Source organism: Gymnoscopelus braueri (assembly GCF_963280865.1).
Source record: "Gymnoscopelus braueri genome assembly, chromosome: 5".
In the NCBI taxonomy this organism is placed as follows: Eukaryota; Metazoa; Chordata; class Actinopteri; order Myctophiformes; family Myctophidae; genus Gymnoscopelus; species Gymnoscopelus braueri.
The window spans coordinates 3811332-3837129 of NC_137606.1; the positions used below are offsets into that span (position 1 = coordinate 3811332).

The 25798-nt window shown below is 40.4% G+C and overlaps 3 protein-coding genes across 5 annotated transcripts in view; all 3 read right to left on the reverse strand.

The window, feature by feature from the left end:
* The window catches only part of rinl (Ras and Rab interactor-like), a 24409-nt gene extending 21317 nt beyond the window's left edge, over positions 1-3092 (reverse strand). For 2 of the 3 annotated variants that reach the window (XM_080427823.1, XM_080427824.1), the window contains exon 1: positions 170-443. Coding sequence is in view for 1 of the 3 variants with exons in the window: in XM_080427822.1 (XP_080283948.1) it covers positions 767-910 (144 nt within the window). In the remaining 2 variants the exon portion in view is untranslated. Of the gene's footprint in view, positions 1-169; positions 444-766 lie in introns of those variants that run through there. The other variant, XM_080427822.1, reaches the window with a different exon arrangement.
* On the reverse strand, positions 3089-11043 carry sirt2 (sirtuin 2 (silent mating type information regulation 2, homolog) 2; the record flags this gene model as incomplete). Its single annotated transcript, XM_080428296.1, has 14 exons — positions 10904-11043; positions 10047-10093; positions 9494-9548; positions 8761-8894; positions 8263-8424; positions 8026-8082; positions 7011-7140; positions 6168-6227; positions 5580-5635; positions 5424-5452; positions 5175-5226; positions 4995-5062; positions 3789-3855; positions 3089-3229 (listed from the first exon to the last, which is right to left on the reverse strand). The coding sequence occupies exons 1-14, from the start codon at positions 10917-10919 to the stop codon at positions 3089-3091; spliced, it is 1074 nt and encodes a 357-aa protein (XP_080284422.1). The 5' UTR covers positions 10920-11043.
* A 5027-nt stretch (positions 11044-16070) lies between these two features.
* Positions 16071-20753, reverse strand: dmac2 (distal membrane arm assembly component 2). The gene is made up of 6 exons (XM_080428757.1): positions 20726-20753; positions 19680-19867; positions 18933-19013; positions 18408-18547; positions 17591-17753; positions 16071-17007 (listed from the first exon to the last, which is right to left on the reverse strand). Exons 1-6 carry the CDS (start codon positions 20741-20743, stop codon positions 16800-16802), a joined length of 798 nt encoding a protein of 265 aa, XP_080284883.1. The 5' UTR covers positions 20744-20753; the 3' UTR covers positions 16071-16799.
* Positions 20754-25798: the final 5045 nt, after the last annotated feature.

Consider the following 25798-nt stretch of genomic DNA (forward strand, 5'->3'; position numbering starts at 1 on the left):
TCATGTACTGTAGATATTATCAGCACGCAGATTTCATGCATTTACATAGTTTCAATAAAGAAACAAACTTGAAATATAGATTTCATGTCCAACATTGACCAAAAACAACTAACATACAAACGCTAATAAAACATGTTGATGTACTGATGAAATACTGGTTAATACTTACACGTGGTGAGCTACAGTATCTGCTACAGAAGTTGTTCAAACAAGTCTATTCCTTTCCTAGTCTATTCTGTTCCACATGGTGCAATCGTTCAGAAAACCCATCGTCTCTGCCACGTTGCTTAACAGCTCAGAAGCATGTCTGTTGCCAATACGTTGGAAGGCAACAACAACCATTTCACGTCTATCAGTGCAGCTTGATTTTTTTTTAAAATGCTAGTTTTAATGCCTTCTCGTCATTTCAACGCTCGCCTTCTTCTGTGCAGGCTGTTGTGCTCATGCTGTCATTCGAAGTTTAAATTTTCCTCACGACACTTGAGACATGACCCATTTTTTACCCTCCCTCCCCCCTCACATGTGGTTAACCTAACTGAGCAGTCTCACTCAAGTGAAGCACACACAGTGACAGCGAGCTTAGTTATCTCAGAGTCTGAACTCACGTCTTTCAACCTAGACTGTCTCCACACAAACATGGTACAGATCTTGGGAGTTGAGAACTGAGTAGACGTGTTGAAAATGTTAAAAGGCAGTATGTGTTGGTTTAAGGTCTCAGATGTTATCTTGCAGGTGCAAAAGAATGTAGACATACTACTGTACATACCTCAAAAAAAGAAATTAGAAGCAGGCCCAGATGAGAAATATCAAAGTCCAAAGTATCGATTGAAAAAACTAAATGGTGTACTAAAAGAAAACGCCACAAAATGTCAGATGTCTTTGAGTATCCTTTTAATGCATGCGAGTGCATGACGTCTGTCCAACACAGACTTTAGCAGGAACCACAACTGGAAGTGGCACCTATTGGTCAACAATATCTCTATGACAACTACACCCTCACCGTAATTCACTGTTTTACTGCAGTTTGCGTCACGCCTGCTGTTGAAATGGTTTCCTGACAACATCAGAGTCATGTTAAGACGCTACCTAGAGCATCACTTCCCCCAGGTATACAGGAAGTAGCTCTGTGGACACAGGCTCTTTACAACTCTTTGCAGAAGAGTGCTGGCCTTGGGCCACTTTTGCTTTGTGAAAATTATTAGCATCACATTGGGAAAGAGGATGTAAATTGAAATTTAAGATAAGCACTTTGACAGGCCTTGTGAACGCAGGCCTCAACGCCTCCTACCTTTTTAATACTTATAATAAAACTTGTTTTTATTGGGCATGGGGACAATCGCCTAACAAATCAGATAAGCAAAGTGTGCAAACATATTGGGAACAATTACTTCTCTGGAGATGCAATAATATGGAGTGTCCAGTGCAATTGTCACAAGACTTAAAGGTAGGTTAAGTGATATTTTTTGTTTTTATGTTAAAAATGTTAAAGTACTATTCTGATAGTAATCATTGCTACAGAGCATTTGTTCGGTCACAGGGGTCTCTCCAGCACTTTAGTAAACAAAATATAATTTAAGCCAATCAGGAGAGAGCACTGAAAATGCATTTTCTGTTTAATAAAGAGCTGGAGAGACATGGGAGACTCCTTTTACTGAACAAACACTCTATAGCAATGAGTACTATCAGAATATAGAGCTATTTAACACTTATTTTAACCAAAGTAAATCACTTACCCTACCTTTAAGAAATCTTCCTGTAACTGGCCTAAACCCTTCTCTAAATTGACATCTCCCCTTCTAAACTAAGCAGATTTAAAAGTTTAAATCATTAAGCGATCACACTTTCTTACCTGGGTTGTCTATTTTCAAGGAAAGCAATGCTGCCTGGTCCTAATATTTTGTACACTTAGTGTATGTTCCAAAATAATCAAAACTAAGCATTATGTATAATTTATAAAGCATGACACGTATTTATGTTAATACATTTAAGAAAGCTTTCATAGCAAAAGAATCACACGTCATAGGGGTACAAAGTAAACAGGAGAAAATAAATCAAGAGAAATTTTTACATTTGCATTCACAGTAAAATCCTTAGTATCAATTTAACTCTGCAATTGTAAAAAGAAAATACACTCTCAGAGTTAAATTAACAGATTTTATTGTTTACCTTCAACCATTGTTATAAATATAGTATATACAACTGATGTGGCATAACTTAACCACGCTGATCAGCAAATTATTTGCTTTGTCAGTTCCGGTTATGGATCAGATCAACAGATTCGGGGATGCATTCAGTAGGGCAAAACGTTAGTTAACAACTTTAACAGTGTGCTAGGTATTGCATTAATGGTTTGCCAAACTAAACGTACTTCCACACTGGAAGTCCCCAGGGGGATGAAAATCTGTGTTCACTTGTAAAGTGAGACATAATGGTTTTCGAGAAAATATTCCAGGCTGATTACAATGCAGAGGTTTTTGTGATGTTCAATGCAATCCAGGCATTGTGAGATGTGGTATCGTGTCAGTATACCACTATCATCAACAAGATAAACAACTGAGAAATTCCGTAGGTAAACTGGATCAATGCCACTGCATTCAGCAATGAACTCTGTCCATAACTATAGAATAAAATACACTGCTTTAGGAACAAAGTGTAAGCACGGACAGATGTTAATTTCAGGTAAAAACACAGGTAGAAGAGGGCAATGGGATATTAGTAAAGTGCAAATAACTGACATGAACAGAAGTACATAGACAGAGATAACAGCGGCCCTATGGGTAAATTCAGGAGGATTACGTGTTTATGATGGCCTATAGGGCCAACATGACTATTTCTCCGTCCGCTACATATAATGTATATGACAAATATACTACTGTATGACACATACAGTATTTTAACATATTTATATTCTAGGTGACCTATACTGCTTAATATTTGTGACGGCTAGGTTCCCCATACTTGCAAAAAGAAAGCATTTTTGCTAATCAGAATTTTTAACACCCCACCCTCCTGAACAAACCCTTGGGTATGCACACCTCTCTTTGAACTCCAAACTGTCTGACATCGGCGGATATTACAATGACATTGGTTACTCTTCCTTGTCAGTCTGTGGAGCGACCGATGCAAAACCTGGCTTAGCTGCGGCTCCTTTGCTCTCCCCGGTCTTCTCCTTGTTATCCTGGCTGTCAATTCTGGCATGCTCCTTCTTCACCAGCTCTTCCAACTCCGCCTGGGAACAAGAGAGGGAGAAGGGAGGAGAATATGATAGGAGAAAGGGAGAGTTAAGTGTACTGGCAGCATCTTGCAATTCCTGCTCAAGTGCCATGTTGCATATCAACTAGTCAAATTCTACAGGCTGTAATTCCGCCTCGTAACAATTCTGCACAGGAAGCTGTCATCCGTTTTAGAATGTCCATTTCCGGGGGGCGCGATAGCCGGTTAGGGCGCGTACCACATAGGCTCTGATGCCTGACAGCGAGTCCCGGGTTCGATTCCGAAGCCCGGCGGACCATACTGTATACGTTTTATTTTCTGCGTCTTTTCAGCTCATTGAAAACTGTGTGAGCCGACAAGACTGTCTCAATACACTACATATCAACCTCTCTACACCATAGTTCCTGTCTGCCTCCACTGTACACCATCTCCCGTGTCTCTCTCTCTACAGTACACCATGCCTCCAGTGTCTCTATACCCTCCTTCCTGATTGAATCGATCAATTATTTGTATTTATTTAACTGAAAACAAATGGAGGGTGATCTGGGTTATTGTCTCAGCATGGTTTATGTTACCTTCCATCCCAGCAGGTCAGCCAGAGCCAAACAGCCATCATCACATGTACTGATGTGGGCTACGTCTCTGCAAAGACAAAACACACAGACAGAGACATTCATCACTCATTTATCCTCATCATCATGCTTCTCATCATCACCACAAATCTTAGAACTGGTCTATAGCGGTGGTTCTCAAATGGTAGTGTGCCATGAGACAAGTCCAGATGTGCCTTGGGATTTTGTGACAACCACACTTTACTATTGCAATATATACAACTAGACAAAACATTATGAATTGTCTTTTAATTTACTATGTCAGTACTTTGAACGCAATCATTTCCCAATACACAGGCACATTTTAACCACTTTAAACCTGGCATCCATACTATTGGGCATGCCATTATAGGAGAACATTTATTTCTTATTTTAATCAATTAATTGTACACACACACACACACACACACACACACACACACACACACGCACACACTTAAAAAAGGCAAAAATAGCAGATGTACAAGATCAAAATGCGGCGCAATGCGATAACACATGTTATCCCGTTTAGACCTGAGGCCGATTCTAAAACGTTTTCAGAAAAAAAAATCGGATTTTCATTCAAAATGTAAAAAAACATTTTGTATATAAATGTATCTAAATGGGTTAAAGAGCACTCGTGTTATAGACGCTACTTTGCACGGATACGACTACAGGTGTGCCTTGAAATTTTGACTTTTCCTTTGCAGTCACAAAAAGTTTGAAAACCACTGCTCTTAACACATCGGGTGCCAAACACGGTAAAAAATGTGTTTTCCACAAGGGGGGGGCTAGCGCAGCTCTGGAATCACCCACGGTGACTCTGAGAAGGAAGGGACAGATGGATCACCGTGCCAAAAAACATGGCTCCCTGTCCGCTCCCGTTCTATCTCCTTGATGAAAACCTCTGCAGCTCCAAAACTTTTTACATTGGGGAAAACGAGTAATTTTCAATGGGCGATTACTCCGTAATGGCGACTCGCGTGAGAGATGTTATTGTTCCAGGCGATAGCCAGGACCACCGATCGTCTTGCATGCATCCATTGTTTACGTGTGGGTGCTCGCCGTGGAGTCCACAGCTATAAACAGCACAGCGTTACAAACGGTGAGATCTCTGGCACTCAAAGTAATCCGTTTTAACAAAACGCTGGCACCCGATGTGTTAAGAACAGGCCAGGTTGTGTATCTCACCTGTAAGCCTTGTCTGAGTTAAAGTCCATCCCTCCTCCGAAGCCTATCAACCCAAACAGGGGATCAGCCTGCACAGGGGACACAGACAAACAATGCAGGAGTTACATCTGAGAGAGGAGGAACAGAGGAAACATGGAGGAAAAGAGAGAACATCAAGACAAAGAAAGAAGGGAAACTTACCTCTCCTGCCTTTTCCATGTTAATGAGCAGCCTGGGACAGTTTTTAGAAACCCTGCAGTGAGAAAGAGACACCAAAGAGAAGAGGGATGGGAGAGGGTAAGAGAGAGCGACAGGACAAGACAGATGGAGACAGGTTGAGAGAGAGAAAGTTCAAGAGCAAAGGAGAGAGGGGTAGAGAATGTTTCAATATTTCATGAACAGATTAATAAGACGTTGAGGGAGACATGAGTGAAATCTAATGCGTGGTACCTGCCAACAAGACCGGCAAATGGTTGCACCTGCAGGGATGTACCCATGACGATAAGAAGGTCACAACGAGGAAAGTCCTGAGAGAGAGACGGATTAAGGTCACTGATGCTGATAATGAATAAAATCGATATGAGATCACAAACACCAAGTTCTCACCATCTTCATTGACGTAAAGAACCGTACAGGCAGGTTTTCACCAAAGAAGACAATATCTGGATGGTAGAGAAATACATATTCATCTGGTAGCCAACCATGTTTGCAAAGAAATGTGTGAATAACTGTCAATAACTGATCCTTCACACATTGGAGTGGGTGGCAACATTCAAAACCACAAGGGAGTCCCGAATTAAATCACTTTTGAGCCTAATGTAACCATTTCTCTACTTGCTGTGTCTCAGAGGTGGGATGTGGACAGTTCAAAAACCTTTAGTTTTCAGTGTTATTGGTGAACCTACAATGGCTTCTGTTTCAGTGTGACAAGTTTCCAGTAAGAGAAAGGCTATAGTTGTCAATAGCTTGGAATCCCCCACCTATGATGTCATTGAAGGAAGGTTTCTGAACTGTCCACAGCCCACCTCTGAGACTCGGGCGAGTAGACAGAAATTGTGCCATCTTGTAATGACCATTAGTGAGGAGCAATTACAGGAAGATATAGTTAAAAATGGGCGAGTTAAAAATGTCACCAAAGTGAAATGAAGCAAATGAGATTTAAAAAAAAGTCCAAAAAGATAGATAGAAACTGACCTGGCTTGACCAGACTGTTGCACTTATCACATTTGGGGATGTCATCAGCGAAGATCTTCTCTGCAGGACAGAGGAAGGGCGTTGACTTGACACCACAACACACTCAATTGACTTATCACAGCTCAATCACAATCACAATCACACTCACACAACAACCACTGTACAGAAAAATACCTCGTAGCTTATCCACATAAGGCGTGCAACAGTTAAAACCAATTGATTTAATCAATTATGAAATATAATCGATAAAATAAGCAAATTTCCCCCAAAAAATAAATACTTGTTTTATTTATTTTAACTGTACACATAGGCTATAAGTGTATGTCTGTTGACTACACGTTGTCTGTACTGTTATTGTATTGTTTTGGACACAAGACAAATTTCCCTTGTGACACTAAAGTCTATAGTCTATCTAATCTTCAATAAACGCAACGCTATTCCTGAACAGAGTTCAGTTCATACCACAAAAATAGTCAACTTTAATATTTGGCTATAATTACATTTGAATGGGAGGACAGCAAAGAAGGGTAAAATACAGGAGAATCGTGAATGTTTAAACGTTAACATTATGTACACCTGATTTAAGCATTCACAGCCTAAATCCAAACTAATTGGACTGAGCTGATTGTGTTACACACCTGTTGAGCGTCAAGTTAATCGATGCAGGTTAAATGGGTTATCCCCAAAGGTAGAGACTAGAGTGTCATGACAGCATCTACATCTGCTCTGGCTTGTACCATCTTGATCTTGCCAGTCTGTACTCCTGTTTGAACTATCAACCTGTGTCCCTGAGTGTCAGAGGAAACCCAGCCACCACCACCCCCCACACGCACACCCACAAACCTTTCATCCAGTCCAGGTCGTACTCCTTTTTGCAAAAGAAGCTGACACAGTGGGAGGTGAAGAACGTGCCATGGGCTTCAATCAGGTCGTCTCCCTCCATCCCAGCCACACGCTCAAGAGTGTCAATATTCTGAAAAATGGATCCAACAAACAAACGTTAAACAAAAGTTATGTACAATAATTGTATTCTATTATTATAAAATAAGTAACTATTCTAAAAAGGCGTGTTTGTGTGTGTCGTTATTCTAACCTGGGAGTAACAGCGTCTCAGGAGCCCCTTGTCCTTCAACAGCTTCATGAAGTAATGACACACTGTCGGCTAAAGAACACTGGTGATTACTAACAGACAGTTACCACTATACAGAACCCTATATACAGCTACACTATGACAAGATACTAAAAAGACAGATACCATACAGAACCCTCGCCGCAAGCAACTTAGATGCTATCTGCAACAAGCTCCATTGACAGCCCATTCATGAAACAGAAAAGTCCTCTCAGACTGTATTAAAAGACATTAAACTGACCAATATTGCAGCTGTATGGAAAGCTTGGTCCTCTTTGTCTGCGTGAAGGCTTTGTTTAAAAATAGATACAGACAAAGAGGATAACCCAGGCTTTCCGTACAGCTGCAATATTGGTCAGTTTATCGTTGTTTAGGAACTTAAAAGCAAAATGCAAACTAACTTTCAATGGGTTTACAAAAACAGCCACCACTAGGTGGAGACATTGGGTGCCAGGAGACAGGCCAACACAGTTACCATACAGAACCCTACATACTTACACACTATGACAGGTAGAGTAACTGATTAATAACAGACAGTTATCATACAGGATCCCACATACTGTACAGCTACTAACACTATGACAATGTTAATTTTGCAATGAAACCCACTGCTTGGTGGATGACAGATTATTAATATTTTATCCACTGCTGGGTAATTCTTTCATGTTTATAGTGACTATCTGCTAGTATGGATTAGTGGCCTAACAGACAACGGTAATTGTGTTGTACCTTAAACTGTCCTGGGTACAGTTCCTTGGCCAGGGCGAAGAATGGCTCGGGGTGTTTCTGAATGACACAAGGAGGAAACAATAGATATGTGCTTTAATGTGACAACACCAGTGACAAACAGTACAGCAAAGAGGAATACTTTACACATAACTATTGCTGCAACTCAGTATGTACAGTGCTATGAGGCATTAGCCCATTCTTCACAGTGTACTGATAGATCTAGTGTGTTCAACACACCTTGAAGTAGTCTATCTGGAAGATGGCTTCTGGGTAGGGCAGGTTGTATTTCTTCAGATTGGCATAGAGGCCAGTTTCTGGCGAGCGGAAGTCAGGGATCCCAGCCGCTGAGGAGGTGGTGATGGGGGTACAGTTTAAAACATAATATACTGAAATACGGCACTTTAAAACCATTAATTTTTACTAGGACTGCAACAGTTAATCAAACAAATCAGAAAAATTATCGACAGAAAAATGGCTAAGAAGATGATCGATCGTTTTAAACATATACGGAATTACAGCACATTCAAATGATTACTTTTTACATTTATAGCTAATGCCAATGTAGAACTACTCACATGTAGATATTCCTGCTCCGACCATGCAGATGATGTTTTTACCTAAATGGGGTGGAGCATCAAGGCAACCGTTAATCATTTGTTTTTAAAGATAAGATAATAAAATGAACCACATGAAAGAATGGTGTTTTTTTAAAGGGGTAGATTGAGTGGGTTGTACATAGAGGTTGGAGAGAGACTCACATTTGCCACTCTGTATGTGCCGAGCGACCCCTTCCAGAGTGAGCTCATCCAGAACCTTCTCTGCTGAACCCGTACCCAGGGTTCTGGAGAACAGGTTGCGCAGGAAGTCCACTGAAAGAAGCAGGCAGAATGAGAACAAGTAATCAATGACTGGCAAGGGGATAAATGCTGCAGCCGCTGCACACCTGAATACAATGGTAAAATCAGATGTGAGATACAGTAGGTAGTACAGGCAGTAGTACTCTACTATAAAGTTAACAACTTTAACCCCGGCGTCACTATTTTGGGCATATCATTATAGCCAAGACTTAGACTTTAAATTAGCTTTTTATAGCCTATCTACAAGCTCACAAAGCATCTCATCTCACAAGGCATTGTGAACCTGTAGATAAGCTATTTTATAAAAAATATGTTTCCCCAACCTTTCCTTTGGGGAGGGGGGATCCTACCCCCACATCATGATCATTCGCACCCCTGAAAGTCAGGTCAAATCAATTTGATTTTATATACTGTAGTTCCAAATAAGCATTTTTTTTCTAGGCATCCCCAAAAGCAGTAAACCTAGGGGAAAAAAGTACTGAAAATGTCAAATATGTTTGAAAAATCTTGAAAATAGGGCTTAAGTAGTTTATGCACAAATCGTAGGAAAATATATTTATGTTACAGTAGCCTATATCAAATGAAATATTTGACATGTTTTTTCCACCCACTTTCTGTTTCTCCAGAAGCCTCTCCTTCTTCTTCACTACTATCGTCAGACTGATTCTACAAAGAAAACAAACGCAATCAACATCATACATACAACTATAATGGATCCATGGTTTCCACGGCTCTACACAACAAAGTCATTGTTCTTGTGTGGCTCATAAGACTGACAGAGGCATGCCCGACCAAATATACTTTGGATTTGTGGGGTTGACTATTGGTACTTTCACAAAATATTCTATAATTTTGATATAATAATAATAATAATAATAATAATAACAATAACAATAACAATAACAATAATAATAATAATAAACTTTATCTATAAAGCACTTTTAGAAACATGGTTACAAAGTGCTTTACAGTGGCAATATAAAATAATACAGTAGCCTACACCAAGAACGAGAAATACTGCCCCAGACCTAACAATGACAGTTGTTTTGATGACTTAAACGTTACTGTTATGCTAGCCTGCTTTACATTGGTTAAGCCCACCTTGTCAGAATAACGTTACCTCGTTGTTACAGGATATAACTTTAGTTTAAAACTCTTAACTACCTCTGCTTCAGGGGTCAGATCCTCCTCTTCTTCTCTTTTAGGGGTCTCTGTGTGTGAACAGAACATTAAAAACATTCTGAATTTCACTCCCTCAACAACAACTGTGCAAAGCAATCCATCCACTAAGCTAATGTTTTAATTTGTTTGCTAATAGCCTTGGATCAAGACTATCATAGTTCATAGATGTATTTGATTGAGTCTGACTTTTACGTTCGTATCTATGATGGTCTTCACCCCGGGCCAATTGTCACTGAACATCCGCGCGGAAAGCCCGTACTTCCGCGCGGATGTACAAAAAAAATCATATACAGTGCTGACCCTGTATCCCCAGATGTTAACACGACATTAGGAACCCGTGTTCACTGTATTAGCGCGTATTTTTCAATAGACATGTGTTTTTAATCCAGTCTGTGTCGGATTCTGTCAGAAGTTCCCTGTATTCCAAAATGGGCGGTGGTGACGAGGCGCATCCGGTGAAAGCTGGTATTACACTCAATGTAAACAGGAAGTAAACGAGGGGGGAGGGGGGCGTTTGGGTTTAAAACACATATCTATTGAAATATATGGACTAATACGTTGCACAAAGACTCCGAATGCCGAGTTAACATTTGGGGCAACCGGGTAAGCACCTCATATTTTGCATTTGTACATATTCGGAGTAATACGGGATTTACTGGTGAAAGTCCAGGACGCACTGGGGGGTGCTAGCCAAGACTATCGTAGATTTGCAAATGTGAAAATCGATCAAATACTTCTATGAGACTATGATAGTCTTGATCCAAGGCTAGTTTGCTAAGCTAGTAACGCCCTAGCTACTAGATATCTATTATGCTGTTAAAAACACACATCCTTCATACCTGGTGCTTCAGACATCTATCCGTCTACTCAAATAAATGTTCAGATGAAAATGTATATTCACGTTGTCATTTAGCTGCACGGCGTCAATGTTTACAACTCAGCTGACGCGATCAGATTGTTGTGGTCCGTTGCCTATTACTGTCCCGACTCTGTCTGTGTTGTGAGCAGTCAGTTCCTCCCTGCCCTCCAGCCGCTCCAGCCGAGGTGGAAAGACTGGTAACGCGAGGTTACCTCCAACCAAGTCTACGTCAGTGGTTCCCAAAATGGGGTTCGGGGTCCCCAATTTTTTCCCCCTTTTTTGGGGGGGGTCCCCAGATGATTATAGCTTAATGTCCAACATTGTTTTCTCACTCAACAGTAAACAAACCAACATACAGTACAAGTGTATGACATCTGCACATTTCTAAAGTGACAATTTAAAGGAGTAGTTCTGTAGTTCACCCAAAAAAATACTTATTTTCTATCAATTACACACCCCATGAAGCCTTGAATTCATGGATTATTTTTTGTTTTAGTTGCATTCCTGAGCCAATCATTTGATGACCAGTGTATTTCCGGTAGGAGGCACAAAGAGTCTACTTTGTGTCTCCTACCGGATACATTAGCATCTTTCCGCCAGTAATCAAATTGTTAGCTCAGGAATGTGACAAAAACAATTAATTCAAGGCTTCATGGGGTGTGTAATTGATAGACAATAAGTCATTTTTGTGTGAACTACTCCTTTAAGGACCTTTAAGACCTTTTTCATACCAAATTGTTAGATATTACATACAGGCAAACATTGTGAAAATAGCCAATCTACAAGCTCACAACGACTCGCAGAGAGCTTGTAGTTCGGCTATTTTCACAATATTTATCTGTGGAACTTTGTCAAACTATGTAATGCTACAATTCCAAGTGCTTGTCAGGGTGGGGGGTCCCCAGTTCAAATATGATTGAACCTGAAAGGTTTGGAAACCCTTGGTCTACATGACCGCAATGGAAATAATAGGGATGTCCTGTTTTGATATATTAAGTACTTTATGCATAATATGCATAAAGTACATATTATGTGCATTGCATTGTAATTGATCTAATAAATCAATTTAAATCAGACCCTGTAATAGAGTTGATAAAGGGTCGTAAATCCTGCTCTATGTTAATTAAAACTATTTGTAGTTAAACCGCTGAAAACCCAGTGTAAAAAGGATGAGACGAAATCAAAGACAGACACAGGCCGGTTCTCAAATTAAAAGGTTGACATTGTATTAAGAGAAAGAATCAATCCACGAGGCACCGTACAGCAAAAATATCTCTCTGATATTACAAATACAGGCAATAGTATTTATACACAAGTTGGAGTCCGGACATCAGATATAAGGTGGATCCTAACGATTGGTTAAGACCCTTAGACGTCAGATCATATCTGATGAGCTGTCAGGCATCAGGGTGTCATCATAATAAGTTGTTGTTCATCTTATAGTGTCCATGTGTACAACTTTTGGTTCCATAAACAAGTTATTCCTTCGATATCATAGGACATGTGGCAGGTTTATCTGTGACAGGGTGACAGCTGACAGAGTAAATTAGTGACAATATCCCTGTCATACAGAGATATAGGTCATCGTACAGAGATACAGGTCATTAGGACATTAAATCACAAAGCGTTGACCAAGACATGTTTTTACTGATTGGAAACATATGGAGCCGGCACCAGATAGCAAATATGGAGCCAGCTACATGGCCTTGGTAGGGAAAGTACAGGCCCAAAAAGACATCACTATACTAATTGGGACCGTACCTATGTTCCTCAGGTTCTATGTTCCCCAGGTTCTATGTTCCCCTCCCCCCCAAAAAAAGGTTCTATGTTCCCCGGGTTCTATGTTCCCCGGGTTCTATGTTCCCCGCTCAACCAAAAAAGGATTCTATGTTCCCCACTCATCCAAAAAAAGGTTCTATGTTCCCCACTCAACCAAAAAAAAGGTTCTATGTTCCCCGCTCACCCAAAAATGCAGGAAATGGTGAGACATTTCAAAAGGTTTAAATACATGTATTTATACCCATTAGTTATTTGTAATTTTTCAGTTTTTAAAGTGTCAAAATATCATGTTTTGAAAACTTCTTTGACATGACTCAAAATCTATTTAGGGGTGTCACGATACATTAATTTCACGGTACATATGATACGATACACGATATTGGGCTCACGATATCGATACGGTATTATCATTTTTACTATCATCAACATTGGCCATCATCTTCAGTTTCGAAGTGCTTAATTTATAAAGCATATAAAAAAAGTTACTAGAAAAAGTGCTCCTCGGAGCACAGGTCTACGCCAGGTCAGGTACGTTATTGTGGCCTCCTGGTGGCGGTATAATAGGCCAATGTGAAAAGGGTGCCATTTCTTCCTAGGCCTTTCACGGCAATCGGACACTGCATTTATGATTTGTGGCATTTTGTTGGGTTTGTTGGGTTTTGCACAAATCGGCCTCCTGGTGGTGCTATAACAGGCCCATGTGAAAAATTTGGGGCAGAGGTTCTGAATTGGTATCGAGGGAGTGTGTGTGCACAGTTTCGCAGCGAGTGGGCCAATGGTGCCGGAGATTAGCTGGTAACACACGGACAGGACACACACACGGACAGACGGACGGACGGACAGACGGACGGATGGACAGGGGGTAAAACATACTCTCTCGCCATGCCTTTCCATATGACCATGATCACATGGTCATATCATATGACCATGATACTGACATGATACTGACATGATACTGACCATGATACTGACCATGATACTGACATGACACATGATACTGACCATGATACTGACATGTTACTGAACACGATACTGACATGATACTGACATGATACTGACATGATACTGACATGATACTGACCATGATACTGACATGATACTGACATGTTACTGATACTGGCCATGATACTGACATGATACTGACATGTTACTGACCATGATACTGACATGTTACTGACCATGATACTGACATGATACCTCATGTTTAACCACAAAGATCTGCCTTCATACTGGAGGGCTGTCAGTCGTATCATTTACATGGGCTAGACCGTGTACATTTTTGATTTTGCCAAATTTGATAGGCATATCTTCCAATTGTTACTGGAATTTCTTCAATTTTAGTGTAGTTCTGGTGTTGTTTTGCTTTTGTTGTTGTTGTTGTTGTTAATGATGCATGTTTTTTTTATTGGCTATATCCCCCAACCCCCTTGCCTTTTTGACAGGCATTTCTTGTCTGACAAGGTTTTTTTTTTTTCCTACATTTTGGTGTAGGCCTTTTATGGTGTTTATATGATGTTAAAAAAAGTTGATACTGTCATGATATTGGCATGATACTGACATGATACTGACCATGATACTGACCATGATACTGACCATGATACTAACATGATACTGACCATGATACTGACCATGATACTACCATGATACTGACCATGATACTGACCATGATACTGACCATGATACTACCATGACACTACAATGATACTGACATGATACTGACATGGTACTGACCATGATACTGACCATGATACTAACATGATACTGACACTTGCCATGAAACTGAGCATGATGCTGACCATGACACTGACCATGATACTGATACTGATTATAAGATGTAACACTTTTCTCAACAATTTGACCAGTTATGGCCCGGACGGCTGGCGTGGCGGTCCGGGCACAGCGTGTCGCGGGTTCGACTCCCGATCCCGACGGACTTTGCTGCGTGTCACTTCCATCTCTCTCTCCCCATTTCCTCTCAGACTACTGTATACTATCTAATAAAAGGCAGATAATGTTTTGTTAATGGGGAACATAGAACCTTTTTTGGGGTAAACGGGGAACATAGAACCTTTTTTTAGGTAAAAGGGGAACATAGAACCCAGGGAACATAGAACCTTTTTTGGTAAGTGGGGAACATAGAACCTTTTTTGCGGGGAACATAGAACCTGGGGAACATAGGTACGGTCCCTATTAATTTGACTGGTTAGATCGATAGTTCTAGATCATATCAATCTGGTCCACAAAACATATATATTTTTAACTCCATCCTGTTTCTGGCATGTTAGTTCCCCAGGCTTTATGAATGTATTTTCTGATTGATTGAACTTGAACATTTTAAATGTAATATCCTATACAGATATGCGCATATATAGTACTACTAATACTTGTATTCTATTTACGCCTGGCGGTGTGGTGGCATTTCGGTAGGGGAACGATAACACTGCAGCATAGACCGGATATACTAATGGCCGAACGGATAGTTTTGGATTAGGTGGGCTCTAGACTGGATCTGATCTGTCACTAGAATTATGCCCTGGTGAGTGGTGATGCGACTCGCATCATGCGAGGTTAGGTTAGCTGGAAGGCAGCACATTGCAAAACCAACACACATTAGATATTAGATTATAAATTATAAACGCATTTATGGATTCTTTTCCAGATGTTTCTACTCCCAGTATAAACATATTTAATTTCATGTGGGATTTTATTCCATTCTTTCCCACGGGTAAAGCAATGTAGCAATGTGGGAGAACCAGAAGGACTAGGTAAAGCAATGTAGGACAACTTCTTCTTAACCTGCTTCATAAGTTGGGCAGTTTCAGATTGTGTTTGTTACGGTTACACACTAGCCCTGGAAGTGTCTAATAAAAAGAAAATCACCCATGAAGATAATTTGGACAAATACCACAATTTAACAAACTATAACCTATCGTGCGTGCCATTTATCTTCAATGTTCCATCAGTTAACAACTGATAAACCTGCATGTGAGAATTTGGATAGTTTTACACATTTAATGGTTGCAACCATGCTGACACCTAAGCAATGGTCTGGAGTTGCACATGCCAAATCTAAAGCAATGTACAGGTAATTTAACATCAAACGCAGCCGTCAGAAGGATGAAAAAATGAATTCCAACATACAAAATAGCTGTGGGTTCAACATCCAATCTCTGGCTGGCACCGCCACCTACAGTACTTAACTAGCCTAGCCTGGATTATAGGCTTTACTACTGTCTAATAAGCTTAATTGCTTCAAAACCATAACATACTGTACAGCATAACCATATGTTTCCCCATGTCTGCTATGTACAAGATTTCACAGACTTCCATGCAATAGTCATTCCTTTCTTAAAACACCAGAATACTTTACAATAAAATCTTTATTTGATAATTTACATAACCAACATATTTACAAATGAAGACTCATTGCAACAGTTGCTGAAGAGTACAGTACAGACAGAGTCTATAGAGCCAAAACATTGTACTGTCCCAAAGATAGTCCGAATTAATATCTCTCAAGCCTGTATTTGTGATACTGTACATGTGCGAGTAAGGAAGATAATAGTTTTTCACTCTGTATCCTTCTATCTAAAGCAACATTACACTGAGCTTTTCTTTTTGCCTTTAAATTGTTAGGTCACAGTTTTACATTTGTATTTGATATCACATTTCCCAAGGTACTGGTCAAATAGAAGAAAAACTTTTTTTTAACAGCACTACAGTTACAGAGAAATGTCCACTGGAAGCTTCTTAGCATGTTGCAGCAATGCTAATGGAAACGAATGGTATCAGCTAGCCAGTATCTGTTTTTTGATCAGCTAGCCAGATACTGTTCAGATTGAAAAAAAAAGTTTACAACTGTTTGACTAGTAGCTTGGTAAGTATGACATGATATCACCCAAATATAACATTCTGAACTAACACTTTGGTTGAAGGACAACCCCTCTCTCTGACCCAGGGAGCTTTTTAGACTTTCGAGAAACCACTGTTCTAAACCAATATTCTAAATCCTAAGAGTTTTCTGAAAAACGTATGTAAATGACACAGATGCTTTCCCGGTTTTAATGGGTTAAAACCCATCCGCTCCCCTCTACTACTCACTGCTGTCCCTGTCTTTCTCCCTCTATCCTATACCTCTGCTCCTGCTCCTCCTCCCCCACCCTCTCTCCTCTCTCTGGCCTCAGGCTGAGGTCGTACCCCGTAGCGGTGATCAGACAGTGGGGCAACATCTCCTCCAGCAAGATGATGACCAGGCCTGGACTGCTGAGCCCGGGGAGGGACGATATGTCCAGACGCCGCAGCCGTCTGGAACACACACCCACACAGAAGAGCAACAGTGGTGATGGTGCTTATACACAAGTGAAAACACACACACACAAAGAATCAACTTTAAATATAATTGTCACATCACGGTTTACAGGTGTAAAAAGTGGGTGAAATTAGTTTTTGTGCAAGCTCCATTGTTTTTTGTTACTTTCAAAAGAAGAGAAGAAAAGATGGGAGCAAGATAAATAAATAATAAAATATCTACATATACACATCAAATCTATCTTTATTTATGTAGCACATTTAAAAAGAACAACTGTTGACCAAACAGCGTAGAACAGCATGTACAGTATGTGCATGAGGTTAGACATAAGGTGTGAGGTGGCGACACATCACACTCACACACACGCACAGAAAAATGGTACTTCCAAAAGTAAAAATTATCAATATACCAGTGTAATTAAAGGTTGGGGAAACTTTTTACAGAAGGGGAACAATGATGTTTTGCCATTTAGCCTGTGCAGTGTGTGTGTGTGTGTGTGTGTGTGTGTGTGTGTGTGTGTGTGTGTGTGTGGGTGCGTGCGTGCACATGTGCGTGTGTGTGTGGGAGGGGGTTAATTACTTGAGATGGCTCAGAGCTGACAGCCCGCGGACGGTGATGCGTGGACAATGAGAGATGTCCAGTTCCTCCAGGCTGTCCTGGAACTCATGCAGCCTGGTCAGCGACCAGTCGTCCAGTTCTGGACACCCCCGCAGTGACAGAGTACGCAAAGACGGCTGTCCCACTGGGGGAAGATGAGACGTTAAGGTTAGCTCCCCATGTCCAACACAAGATGCACCGACACACTGAACAGTATATAGTTTAACCACTTGATCCCTAGCATCCTTGTACTGGGCATGTCATAATAATAATAATAATAATAATAATAATAATAATAATAATAATAGGCACACATTTAATTAAAATAATGAGAGACATGAAAATAACATATCTACAAGCTCACAATGCTTCACAACGTGACACATTGTGAGCTTATAGATCGGCTACTTGCGGCTGAGATTTGGCCAACAAAGTACATGGGGTTTTAAGTGGTGAATCCATGTATAGAAGAAAGAGAAAGACAGAAAGACTGAGCAGGAGGCTCAGAGACAGAGATAAATAACCACAGAGATATCTTGTTACACTACTCTGTTTACACAATAAAGTGATGTTTGATTGTCCTGATTGTAGTAGGCCTATATACTTAACTGTACATACAGTGCATGCGTTCTTTTTTTATTTGACACTTCCTTTGACTATGTAAACCTAGGTTTTTCCCATGCCAATAAAGCCACTTTGAATTGTCAAAGAAAATGTCAAAGATCATTATTGATAAGAGACAATGGGGAGGGAGGGGGAGCTAGTGAGAGATACAGAAGAGAGTATTTGAGTCCAATACCCAGGTTGTCCATCCCCCTGTAGTTAATAAGTGTGTTGCTCATGTCTATTTCCTCCATGAGTGTTTCTGTGTTATTTAGAAAGTCCCAGTTGAGTCTGCCCCATCTGCCTGGACGGAACCACTCCGACTGGTCGACATACCTGAGGACACAACAGAGTGTAACACTGACAGTAAACTGCAAAAAGATACAATAACGGATCATTTTCACCTCCAGATGTCCTAGAGAGCTGGCCTGTCATCAGAGTTCCTCTTGTTCATGAGTGGGGCCACATATTAGGGGTGCAATCGAACTAATCGGTTCTCAAAAATAATCTAGTTTAATAAAATAATTAGCATGACACCATTGTATGAAATATTGCATGTTGAGTCGTAGATTAAAACAAATGTTACGTATCCAAAAAACATCCTTGTCAATTATTAGACGAATCGAAAGCGTAATCGTTAGAATTAACCGCTAAGAGGGTAATAGATAGTTGTAGCGCATATCACACAATCAGGCTTTAACAGACAAATGGAGGCACTCACCTGAATCCTCCCTTCATGCACAGGATGTAGTAGGCTGTTGCTATTTTGGCCCCATAATGTCTCTGAGTGTAGCCATAGTAACTGTGAAGGGAAAGGGACAATACACCAGATCGGTTGAGGTAGTGGTCAAATAAATGGTCAACAGGCACCCTTTACACTGCTGGTCGTCATTATTGCATCCCTAATTAATTGGACATTATAGGCGAACAAAAAAGAAAACAAATAGCAAATCTACAAGCTCACAACACACCGTGATGTGACGCATTGTGAGCTTGTAGATCGGTTATTTTCAAGAAAATCTAATGTGGAAAATGTGGAATATTTTTTGAAACATTTTCAACAACATAAATATTGTATGGGGGTCCCTGGCACAAAAAAAAATCAGATGGGGGTCTGCGGCCCAAATACATATTAATTTTGGGGTCCTTGGCATGACAATGTTTGAGAACCACTGTTCTAAAGCAGTGGTTCCCAAACATTTTAGCTCAAGACCCAAAAGATAAATTAGATGTTTGCCCGGGACGGAAACTAGTGAAAATAGCAGATCTACAAGCTCACAACGCGCCGTGAACCTATTTCTTAAACTTAAAAAAAAAAATGTATTTATCGAAATTAGATTTTTTTTTTCATTTCAATTATGAAATACTTGGGGGAAAAAAAATCTGGACCCAAACATGGGTCCCGACCCACTGTTTGGGACACACTGTTGGGACCCACTGTTCTGAAGCATGAATGTCTAGGCCTTACGCATTCTTCTTCTTCAGTGAACTGTGCTTCCACTGAGAGGACCAGTTGAGGAGCATGTCTATGTCGTAGAACTTCTGAGAGAGGTACAGCAGCAGTCTGGAGTACAGTGGGGCTGGGCCTGGAGCCACTGGGCTGGAGCTCCATGATCGCCTGGCAACCAGGAGGAGAGATGCCTGCCTCCAGCATCGCTGTAGTGGCCATGGAGAACACAGAGAGAGAGAGAGAGAGAGAGAGAGAGAGAGAGAGAGAGAGAGAGAGAGAGAGAGAATTAAGAGAAATGGGAAGGGTGGATGGTAAATGAGATGTAGAAAGTAACGATTAAAAGGTGTCGAGTCTTCTTCTGAATTACAGTAAGTAATGTGTGATCTAAGTATGACATTGTACCAGAGACTGATGCACTCTCTCCACTCTGTCACAACTTCACAAGACCGTTATTATGATGTCTCTTACTAAATAAAGTACATCAATCAATCACTGTTGGTGAAAAGACAAACTCTGTTTTATTATAGGCGACAATAATGGAGGAATTGCATGTTTGATATTGTTTGTTAAACAATATCAAACATGCTATTCCAAATGAAGCCATAAATAAATAAATGCCTTTAAACGTGATAATAACTGTTTTGATTGATTGATTGATTGATTGATTGATTGATTGATTGATTGAACGAATGACAGAAATGCAAACAACAATACAGTCATACACTTGGTCTACAAGGATAACCCCAAAAAAGTCCAGTGGTAGCCTTGGATCAAGACTATAGGTGTATTAATTTCTATCGAGTCTGACTTTTACTTGATCATAGATATGCAAATGTCAAAATCGATAAAAAATGCATCTATGATAGTCTTGATCCTAGGCTAGTCCTGTGGACTTGTTTCCATTGAGGTCCCATCATGTATTACATAGCATAATAACTGCACTGTACTGTATATGGATGGAGCATTTGTTACCGTTTTGTTCTAAGCTATATTGTCAACAATTTACATGAACATAACTGAACATTAGCGTTATATGCAGGTTGAAATAACAAGGGTACACTTACCGACAAGGGGAGCGCCATGATAACTGGCACAGGACGGCAATTCACAAAGAACAAACATTGCGCTTTCGCGTTTGACTTGTGGTCGTTCACCACTTCCACCACTGTGGGGCGCTCAAAGCGTATAGATTAGAATAGAGCTGATCTGACTTCAGTATTCACTGGTGGTGACGTCATCGTGAGCCAAGCAGAGGAAATTACAGGTCAAATCTGTCTGAGCCACGTTGCTTCATCCTGCTAATAATATTTGATTGATTGATTGAATACTTTATTAACAGTTTGCAAAAAGTACAGTGATACGATTAAACAATGGTGCTTTGAAAAGCCCAAACTTACTAAAGTAATGACCACAATGTTAAGGGTAAGTGATTCTTTGGTTAAAATAAAGGTTAAATAAATATAGCTCTATATTCTGATAGTACTACTCATTGCTATAGAGTGTTTGTTCAGTAACAGGAGTCTCCGTGTATCTCCTGCTCTTTATTAGAACAGAAAATGCATTTTCAGGTGAGGATGCCAATTTGATCCAATCAGGATAGAGAACTGAGACCTGGTATCCTATAGTTTCAATGTACAGAATATATATATATTTTTTTATAGTAGCTAATTGTTTACACTGATGTATGCTAGTTTCTTGGTTTCTTAGGTTGATGAGTTAATGTGGATCCCTTGCGAAATGTAATAGGAATCAACTCAGGATGGAAAGAAGAGGCCCAGTTGGTGCATACTGCATCTCCAGATGAATCTCTTGTTAGTTCAATTTCCTCCCAGGCCTTCTTGGGGAGTACAGAACAAACAAAGGTTAGAGCGCACCTGCTATCTGACAGATATACAATGAAAAACCAACATCCCCCTGTTATGATTCCCATTACCACCAGCTCTCACACATGTACACACATTCCCCAAGGTCCCAGCACACTCACACACACACTAATGGTGACAGGCGGTCAGTGGTGGAAAGTGCATTTACTCAAGTAACTGTACGTAGCCTACTATAATTTTGAGGTACTTTTACTTTACTTGAGTATTGCCATGTTTTGATCCTTAAACTTAATACTATATTTTCCTTTGGCACTGTAAGTATATACAGGCTATTCAGGCCAATACTTTTGTACTTTTACTTAAGTACATTTTTGAATACAGGCCTTTTCCTTGTAACAGAGTATTTTATATTGTGGTATTGCTACTTTTACTTAGAGCGGCACTATGTAACTTTTTAAAATGAATAAAATGTAATTTTGTCCAATCTGGACAGTATGTTAATACAATATAACCTACAATTGGGTGGTTGTATTTGGTCTCCCTGCTCTTCTATTGAGACATTTAGATCGTGTCAAAGGTCATGTCTCACCTAGACACAGGATCTGACAAATTTTGACCTGATGGTCAAGATTAAATTTATCTCCTGAGCAAGCAGGCTCTATTAGCTCAATGGTAAAAATGTTCAAATCCGGGGTAGAAGAGGAGAGTTACATACTGCAACTTTAAGTAAAAACATTAGAGTACTTCTTCCACCACTGCATTTCCCCAAGGTCCCAACCCAGCACACTCCCAGTGAGTGTGATGGTGGTAACAGGCGCCGAGGCGCTTCACACCTGCTCCTGGGTAGTGGTTACAAATACCAAATCACCTCATCCTCCCTAGCACTTTTCTACTGTGTGTCAGATAACACACACATGATGGAGCAATAGAAGGGGGTTAAATGGAGAGATTTAGATAATGAGAATATTTTTTACTGTGGTGGATGGTGTTGGTGTACGTAGTACAGTGGCTCTCAAAGTGGCGTCCGGTGACCCCCAGGGGTCCTTGGGGACAAAACATACACAGATACGATATCTCAACAACAAAGCAATTTTTGATGAAAAACGATGGAGGTTTATGTAAAGTTTAAACCATGTTGGCAATAGACAATGTCCTGTAGCAACACTGTTATGGTCCTTTAATGCTGGAGGACATTACAGTATAGCATGTGTATGAAACTGGACCTGGACGATGGACCTGGCACAAAAACGAATTTCACCCACTGTCTTACACCTGTAAACCTGTGATGTAGCAATAAAGTTGATTCTGATTCTGATTCTGTATAATCTTCTTCAGTGTGTCAGTGCAAATTGTTTCGGTTACAGAGAGGTAATCTTACGTCTCATCTTCCCTCAGTGGGACAGCCGTTTTTGCTAACTCTGTCACTGCGGGGATGTCCAGAAGAAGTGGAAGACTGCATGTTGCTGACCAGGTTGCATGAGTTCCAGGACACCCAGACAGGAAATCTCTCGCATCACCATGGGCCTGCTCCAAGCACTGGTATGAACGACTAGCGGCGGACAAGGTGAATAACTCCTGTGAACACCATAAGGTAGAACACCTAGTACAAACAATGAAGTATTAGTATTGTAGTTTTATTTCAATTGTAGCATTCTCGAGAATCACTCATCCAGTTGACTTCACACTTGACACTGCGCTCCCTTGGGTCCTCAGCAATACACCCTCCAAGTGTGAAGTGATGAAAGGTTTTCAAGATATGTGAAGGACAGACAGACAGACAGACAGGCAGAGGGACAGACAGAGAGACAGACAGACAGACAGAGAGACAGACAGACAGACAGACAGACAGACAGACAGACAGACAGAAACAAAATAATACAAATGTTTATTCTTGTTGAATACTATTTTCATAACATTTCCACCAGTCTGATACAGCTCTCTGTAAAATGTACCACGGGACCCTAAAGATTTATAATATATTATCTCAATAAAATTGTTAACTCGGACAAATTATAAGGCACTATTGGTAAACAGAGGCTTGATGGCTATACTACCATATTCCTGTTGGTTAGATGGAGGGACGGATAAAATGATTGAAAAATACTGCAGCGTATGACAAACTGAGTTAAGTTCATTAGAGTCATGACTGAATCAATATATGGAACCAAAGCAATCACGTTACGGAATAGCTGGGTGAATTAATATATGGAGCAGCGGGTTCATGGGTGAATGACGGAAAGAATGAATGAATTGAGACGGGAATGAATAAATGAATGGATGAATGCTTCATTGGATCAGAAGTTCAGTGACAGGAACAGATGGGCAAATGGAAGAGGAAATAGAGAGAGGGTGTTGTGTTGATTCTGTGTCTATCTATATACTGTAGTATGTCTACACATATGCGCACGAGAACATGAGTGTGCACGTGTGTGCGTGTGTGTGTGTGTGTGTGTGTGTGTGTGTGTGTGTGTGTGTGTGTGTGTGTGTGTGTGTGTGTGTGTGTGTGTGTGTGTGTGTGTGTGTGTGTGTGAGTGTGTGTGTGTGTGTGTGTGTGTGTGTGTGTGTGTGTGACATGCTGCCTGATTCTGACATACATAGAGATTAATGATCTTGAGGCATTTCAGCTGGAAAACACAATTATATTCTGTCCATATCCCTATAGCTTTGCTTAATCTATCTCTGCCGGGATTGGACGACGTATTTACTTACTGATATCAATCTGATGAATATTAATGTTTTTAGATCAAAAGGTTTTTCTTTTTACTGTGAAAGCCACCCTGCTATATTATTGATGGATTCTCCTTAGTAGCCATTGTATTTTGATGTATTCAGTTACGTATGTTTGTGTGTACACATCCATTTTTCATGGTGCCTTTAATGGACTGTCTGAGAGCAGGACATGTAGGCCACAGTTACAGCTTGAAGCTGTTGTACATTAGAGCCCAGTGGATATGCTAAAACAGTGAGCTACTCTAGGGAATAGATTGCTACAGTTGGATATGTCGTGTCTCAAATGATAAAACATTAAAAACTGCAATTACTTAAAAAAGAAAGAAATGTGGTAATTTAAACATCTACAATTTATCTCAGGAACGTTGAAATGTGTAATGTTGCATCAGATAGATCAACAGACAGTGCCTTGGAAGGTTGAGAACAAAGTCATTTGCAGTCGAATTCAAATGTCTGATCTTTGCCCGGTGCAGCAGAATGGATCGAATGACATCTTTGAAGGTTTCTCTGTGCTGGGATCCATGTTGAAAAAGCTTCCCATAGCTGTGACAGTGATCCCATTCCTCTAAGGGGGTCCATTGAGGCTTTGGGGCTTCGGGGCTGGTGAGAGAGGGGTGGAAGAAGTGTTCCACAAGTGTTCACGTTGAACCCGCTGGAGTTCCAATGGTATTCCTGTGCATTGAATACAAATTCATTATAACTTTGCAAACTTGCTATACTGTATGGGGGAGCTTAAGAAATGTGCTGACAGTGTCAAAATACTCTATATACGGTACCTCTCTCCCCCTCCCTCCTTCCTCTTCCTTCTCCTTATCCCTCTCTCCATTTATTTTTGTCTCCGCCAGGCCGAAGGCGTGGCTGAGACTATGTTTTGCCGTCAGTGTATGTATCCGTCCGTCCGCCCGTGAAACCAGAGCAGAACCTTTGCCCCAGAATGTTCACATTGGCTGTTACAGCGCCACCAGGAGGCAAATTTTTGCAAAACGGATGTTTTGATATTACTCCAACAGATTTTGTCCAAACATCACGCAATTCGGTACACATTATCTCTATAGTCATGTGATCAAGACGGATCTTTTTTGAATATTTAATTTTTTGTTTTTCAAAAAAGAAATTACATGACAAACATAGAAGACAACGTACTATACAATATATACATCGTACACCTACATACACTTATACACTTAAAAATAGGGAGACAAAAGAAAAGAAAAAGACTAATTACAATACAAAAGGAAATAATAAAAAAAGTAACTAATCAAGACAGATCTGTCGGATTTTTCATATTCCATTCTGAATGGCTAAGATTGGCTTCCAAAGTTGGCAGGAGTGGCCTGTTTTGAACAAAATGCCTCAAATCATGAACAGCGTCCGATTTCTGTGAAACTTTGCACGCACATTCCCAATAGGCAAAGGATGAAATGCCACCCCTTTTTTCAAATCGGCCTCATGGTAGTGCTATACAGGCCGATTCACGTTTTTACCTATAGCTGGACCGATCGGCGGGACACTTTGCACACACTCCCTAGAGGCCAAGGAAAAACCTCTGGCCTGCATTTTCTCATCAGCCTTTTAAAGCGCCAC

Excerpts from the sequence above, each read along its gene's own strand:
- dmac2 (XM_080428757.1), bottom strand. Across the intron at positions 18,548-18,932 it reads TGCATGAAGGGAGGATTCAG|GTATGTCGACCAGTCGGAGT; the intron begins GTGAGTGCCTCC and ends TTGTGTCCTCAG. Across the intron at positions 17,754-18,407 it reads CAGGGGGATGGACAACCTGG|TGGGACAGCCGTCTTTGCGT; the intron begins GTATTGGACTCA and ends ATCTTCCCCCAG.